Source organism: Aplysia californica, unplaced genomic scaffold (assembly GCF_000002075.1).
Source record: "Aplysia californica isolate F4 #8 unplaced genomic scaffold, AplCal3.0 scaffold00098, whole genome shotgun sequence".
NCBI classification, from domain to species: domain Eukaryota; kingdom Metazoa; phylum Mollusca; class Gastropoda; order Aplysiida; family Aplysiidae; genus Aplysia; species Aplysia californica.
This window is the reverse complement of record NW_004797368.1, coordinates 1,210,970-1,217,224: the sequence shown is the minus strand read 5'-3', so window position 1 is coordinate 1,217,224 and position 6,255 is coordinate 1,210,970. Positions and strand designations below refer to the sequence as shown.

The window sequence follows — 6,255 nt, the reverse complement described above, 5'->3', positions numbered from 1 at the left end:
GCTATTTCAAAATATTAATAAAACAATAATAAATAATTAGACAAATAGGATGCTGTTTTCTTTTCCTACGAGCATGAGAGCATTTTTTTCTTTATTTTGATATCTTTCAGTCTATTCAATATTCCCCAAAACTGTCAGGCTGCAATGGTTGTTGGGCTAAAAATAGCTGAGGCTCAAGTGAGTTAAGGGTTGATCCCAGTACTTGCGTTTGTTTTTCAGATGTCAGAAGCTTACACTTCTTGGTTACTCTTTTACATATATCTATTTGTACTAATAATGTGTAACCCATTTTTTACATTTGAAATTTTCTAACATGCTTTTGGCTTTTGCATAAATAAACAAGGTGCCTTTTTGTTGTATTAATTCCAGTGTCTTCTCATGACCAGGTCTTGTTCACTGCTGATCTGAGACATAACAAAGACAAGGGTGCTTCAGCCTCGAAGAACGAAAAGACAAAATGCGACACAGACTCCAAAAAGATCAGCAAATCAACTGCAAAACGCACAAAGAAAGTTAAGACCTGAGCTGACAAAACCTGGTGTCGCACACTGACCATAAATACTAACGTGTTCTTAGATATTTGTGTTTGTTGATTGTAGACCGTGTGTTCAGCAGTTTTGACAAAATCTTGTCAGATCTCACCCTGTAATCTTTTCTAGAGTTCTTAAATCGGTTGTCATTTTTCAAGGCTGTAGACTATACTCCTCCCTCTCCTCCCCCCCCCCTACACACTCACACTGACACACTCAATCACTCACACTGACACACTCAATTTTTAAAAAAAATTGGGGGGTTCTTTTCCACTAGACTCTACAGTCTATTGCCTGAAAAAAGTGTACTATTGCTTTTTTTTTTTTTTTTTCCTTTCTTGGGGGGAGGGGAGGGGGCTGTTTTTGGTTAAGTTGGCCACCTTGCCAAGACAAATCAACTGCTCAGTGCAAAACTCTGTCATATATCAATCACTTTTCATAAAGATGTATGGCAGAGCCTTCCACTAAGCAGTCGAAATAATGTCCTGTGTCCTGTCTTCAAAGAGAGAGCATTTCATTCATCACAAGAACTCTGGGTTGAGATGAAATGTTCCAAGAAAGCCAAGAGAGTCTAGACCTCACCAAATTTAACGTTGATACATTGTTTTCCTTTACGTGTAAAATTGGGGCTGTGTTTTTCTCCTGTAGCTATCACTTGCACTTGCAGTTCTCAGATCTCTTCTCTAGTCTTGTTCCATCTTTTTTAAACTATCACTGTTGATGTGTATTTATGTGTGATGCCCTGAAAATTCTGACTGTGAAACTGATATTATTATTACTAATATTAAATGAAATTCTATTCCAATTCAGACTACCCTTTCTTTTTGTTGTAAATGTTGTTTACGCACGCAGAGACAGCCTTTAAAATTAAAAGAAAACAGGAGTCACTTTATGAGCTTTTATTTTATAGTTTGTTTCGTTCTTGTTCATTGCAAGAAATCTGGCACATTGCATGTGACGCAGTGAACATAGCATCCAATGAATTTGTGGAGCCAGATGTTCAATTTTGGTGAATCCAAATTTTATTTGAATTTAGTGAATGGAAGATTTTCTGTAGAAATGAAAGAGGAATTTGGGTAGATCTGCCTGTATTGTGTAAATAGCAAAACAGGACAGCTGTGTAAATTGGAAATATTTGAGGCAGTTGTAAAAAAGTCAGGAGGTAGAGTCTGTGAGACGGCTGGGTCCTACAACGTAAGACTATAATTTAGTATAATGTGGTTTACATATCGTCTTTATCACAAGAAAAATCAGAAATGCTAAATGACTAAATGACCCTTCTTACTGGTGTCTGAAATGCTTCACTGGTCGATTCTACTTCTTTTCCTACTCTCCTTGTTGATTCTGTCTGTCTTGTTTACTTTTGCTCTACATTTACGACACTTGTGTTTTGCTACTCTTTACTCAAACATAGCTCTACAATGACCTTGCTTTTGGAAATGAGTTTAAAAAATTGTTGTTACTCATCTTTCCTTGCTACAATGACAATATCCTGATGAACTGATTCTGACAATATAATAATTGTACTTGTAATAGGCCTACTAGCGTAGCCTGTTAATACTGAATGAATAGAGAAGTTGCAAAAAACTAGATGGTTGAACTGAGCAAAGTCACCTTGTGGTATCTCTCTTATAGGGACTGCTTATTACATCAAAAACTTAGGTAACCTGCTTTAGCGTTGTAGTTGTAGCAATCTCTCTCAAGGACATCCATATATTATTGTACGAGGAACATGGTGAAACTGTAAGCAGTAATCTCCTTTTCAAAGACGGTCATATTTTACTAGGAACATAGTCAAGCTATTTGCTGTAATCTCCCTTTCAAGGACGGCCTTAATGTACGAGGAACTTGACTGACATGCATAGGCTTCGTAGTCACTTCTCTCTCCTAGTCGGCCATTGTGTGAATCTACCAACATTGGCTTTGTAGTAATCTTTCTTTTGTAGACGGCCAAACTGTTTCATGAGACTTGATTAACCTACATGGACTGAGTGGGCAGCCCTACTTCATAATAGTCTCTCTCTAGTGCGGCGAGGTCAAGGCGGGAGTCCACGAACTGCGACTCCTCCATGCCCTCCCCCACGTACCAATGAACAAAGGCGCGCTTGGCGTACATGAGGTCAAACTTGTGGTCAATCCGAGCCCAGGCCTCAGCGATGGCGGTGGAGTTGCTGAGCATGACGGCTGAACGGACTACTGCGGCCAGGTCTCCACCAGGTACCGTTGTGGGCGGCTGGTAGTTGATGCCCACCTGCGCAAAGGGAAGGGAGGGGGGGTGTCATGAACAGAAATATATAACGTATATAATGACCGTCCACATGATTGAGTTGTTGATGCCAACCTGTGGGGAGGGGGGAGTGGGTGGTGAACAGAAATTTAAGGACAGTCTACATACTACACAGTGAATTATAATGGAAAATGTTTTGTGCTCCTTTCGACTCAATTTAGATCATCTGACTGAGAGGCGGGCTACTTCAATCCTGCTTTTCAGGGCCAGCCCATGTCAGATAAGTGGGATACACCATTCCGAAAAAAACCCATGAAGATTCTATATGGTATAGAAAAAACTTCCCCACACAGGATTGAACTGATCCACAGTATTTAATGACCACGAATCTAACTACTATACCACATACGCTGGTTGTAAGGATAGTCTTTACACTGTCACAATGTCATGCATGTCACTACTCGGGGTGCTGCTGGCCTAATAATAATAGACAACATCTTTATAGCCCAAATTCCCGCTCAACAGCGAGATCTATTCGCTTTACAATCTATATACTGCTATATTATTACCCCAGCAGACCTGAGGCAAGTGACAGCATTCTGAAACAATCTCAACTTCTGGGAAGCATACACTCTAGAAGAAAAATACTTTTGGGGTGGGGGAAGGGAGTTGCTTACAGAGGGGCTGTTGGGGGGGGGGGGGGGGGGTATCTTAAGTTCGTTTGTTTTGTAGAGGTTTCACGGCGCTCGCAACTGCAAAGGGTGAGCGCCAGAAGATTAGAGGTGTTACAAGGGAGTAACAAACATTAAAAAGAAGGAGGGGAGATAAGGACGATAGATGATAGGAAAGATGAAGCAAACTACACCAGTGTCCAGAGCACCCGCCAACCACCCACTTTTATCTTTTGCGTGTGTGTGTTGTGTTACTTTTGTTTTTGCTTTTTTGGGGGAGGGGAGGGGAGAGGGAGTCTACCTATAAACTGTTGAAAAAGTATCAAAGAAACGTTGATTTGTATCTACAACTTTATTATCACCTCATTTTAAACATCCAATTTTGGATTTGGTATTGTGAGTGCAGAGACTGAGGCTACATGTTGGCCTACAACCCATGGTAAGAAAGACTGACCTCGAAGTCCGTAAGACATCAGAGACTGACCTGAATGTATATTATTTATGTATGTGTTTTTACGCCCCCATCGACACAATTTAGATCATCTATTAGTTCAGGAGGCAACACTGCCTGGCAGGGCCTATCTGAGCTGAGAAGGATACAACATCCCAGCAGAAAGACCCAGATACTCAATAAAATGAATGGTCTCCCCTCTTAGGAATCGACTCCGGGTCTCCTGCGTGCTACAGCGAACCACCTAACCGCTACACCACAGGTGCCGGTCCTGAAAGTCCATAAGACATCAGAGAAGGAGAAACTCACCTTAAAACCTGTAGGACACCAGTCCACAAACTGAATCGTTCGCTTGGACTTGATGGTTGCTATGGCAGCGTTGACGTCACCCGGCACCACGTCACCGCGGTAGAGGATCGTGTTGGCCATGTATTTGCCGCAACGCGGGTCACACGACACCTGGGGGGGGGGGGGGGGTGACGGAAGATAATAAAAAATAATAATGATAATAACAATAATAATAATAACGACAGCGACAAAAAATAATGATTAGCGTTTAAGCTGCGCATTTCCATTTTCTATTATATTTTGTTTAAATTCTCAACGTCCATTACATTCATAAAAGATATCATGAGATGGGGTTGCTAGGTTTCTTGCAATACAACTACATTTGGGTTATTTGACAAAATACCTGTGGGATAAGTGTCCATTTCCAACACCACAATGTACAACTTGTACACATGGTTTTGCCATTGCCACAACACACTGTGATACATAATAGTCAATAGAAAAGCATGTAAGATGAGCTAAGACTGTCGGATGTGGCCTCTGTTGAAAAGACGAGTTGCGGCTCTCTTTGGCCCACGTAAACTCTCCCCTCCAAGCTCTGGCTCTGGAACTACTGTTTTGGGTCAGTGAATACCACATCAAGACTTAAAACTCGGTTAACTTTTGTAAGCCCATCACTGCTTGGCCAGAGACTACCGCGGGCTCTCTCTTGGACTGTGAATAGAAGCAAATTCCTGCTTTAGATATCTACACAAATTTCTCTATATTTACCACAATACAGTTCTTTCCGACTTTAATTTTATGTAATGGCTTGATTTTTGTCTAAATCTTATTTTTAATTTGTTTGGGTTTTTATGTTTCACTTTCTTTTAATCACTAAAGGTAAATCTAGGTAATTAAAGTTGTTTTTCTTGACTCAATCCATCAAGTTCGTGTGGCTTTGGTGTGTGTGTATGGTTGGAGGGAACACAAAGGCCGTCTCCAATGCGATCAGTTCACTTTCGGGGAGAGACAGCAACTTGCGTGGAAAAGCCAGAAGAATATCCAAGCAGCTGATTTAACTGGTACGATCAGCAACAAGCCAACCCTTTCATGGATCCTGAAGAGGAGGGGGGAGCAGCTATGGAATTGTACCGCCTGCGATGAAACCTATTCTCCGACCAGGTAACCAAAATAATTTCACTTAAGCTGAGTAGTTATTCGGGCTGTCGATTGAGAGGGTACAACAACGGCGTTACCACAAAGGTTGTCAAATGACCAGAATGCACGTCCTCAACAAGTTAAGGCTGTTCTCTATTCGTTACTCACTGTCTGGCTGTTGGGCTTGCGCTGGTTCAGTGGCGTCACACTTCACTACACGAGAATTACACATTTCTATCTGCTCAGTACCTAGTTTTGAGAAATGCTTTGTCAAAAATTGTTGAGTTTCGCAACGTGTCGAGATTTTTAGATTGGAATTCTTTGAATATCTTGATAACGACTCCGAATAATCTTACGATTTTCAGAGACTGATAGTAGGCCTACGTTTGGTTTCTGACATTAAGGTCTTAATCCCTCAAAATGGCCAAAAATGTCAGCTAAAACTTTATAAGACTGCGAATTAGCTCCGAAATTACATGTACATTTATTTGTCGGTTATGTGTGTAAAACTGCCAAGACTAAAAAGACTAAAGCAACTATTCTGTTGAGATTGACCATCTGATTGGCAGGCTCGAAGCAGGCGTAGGTCAGCTCTGAGACGTCCAAGTTCTGGTGGTAGGCTCTGTCGGCCGAGATGACCGGACTGTAAGAGACGAGGGGGAAGTGGACACGTGGGAAGGGCACCAGGTTCGTCTGCCACTCCTTTAGGTCAACGTTGAGGGAGCCGTCGAAACGCAGGGAGGCTGTCATGGCGCTCACCACCTGGGGGAGGGGGGGTATACGTGTCCTGGTGAAAGTGTCCCGTGGGGAGCGAAGGGGATAGAGAGAGAGAGAGAGAGAGAGAGAGAGAGAGAGACAGAGAGAGAGAGGATTAGGTAGGCAGGGGGTTGGAAGAGGGGGCGCCTGTATTTGTGAAAGTGTCTCGTCGAGAGAGAAGGGGTGGACGGA

General features: G+C 42.1%; 2 protein-coding genes across 2 annotated transcripts in view; one reads left to right on the top strand and one right to left on the bottom strand.

The window, feature by feature from the left end:
• Positions 1–751, top strand: part of LOC101850876 (N-glycosylase/DNA lyase) — a gene marked incomplete in the record, with an annotated part of 9,138 nt that extends 8,387 nt beyond the window's left edge. The window contains 1 exon segment of the mRNA XM_005095248.3: positions 387–751. Within this exon segment, the coding sequence (XP_005095305.2) occupies positions 387–524 (138 nt within the window).
• A 667-nt stretch (positions 752–1,418) lies between these two features.
• The window catches only part of LOC101850638 (tubulin alpha-8 chain), a gene marked incomplete in the record, with an annotated part of 8,953 nt that continues 4,116 nt past the window's right edge, over positions 1,419–6,255 (bottom strand). Inside the window, 3 exon segments of the mRNA XM_013080769.2 lie at positions 1,419–2,781; positions 4,189–4,338; positions 5,863–6,069. Coding sequence (XP_012936223.1) covers positions 2,509–2,781; positions 4,189–4,338; positions 5,863–6,069 — 630 coding nt within the window.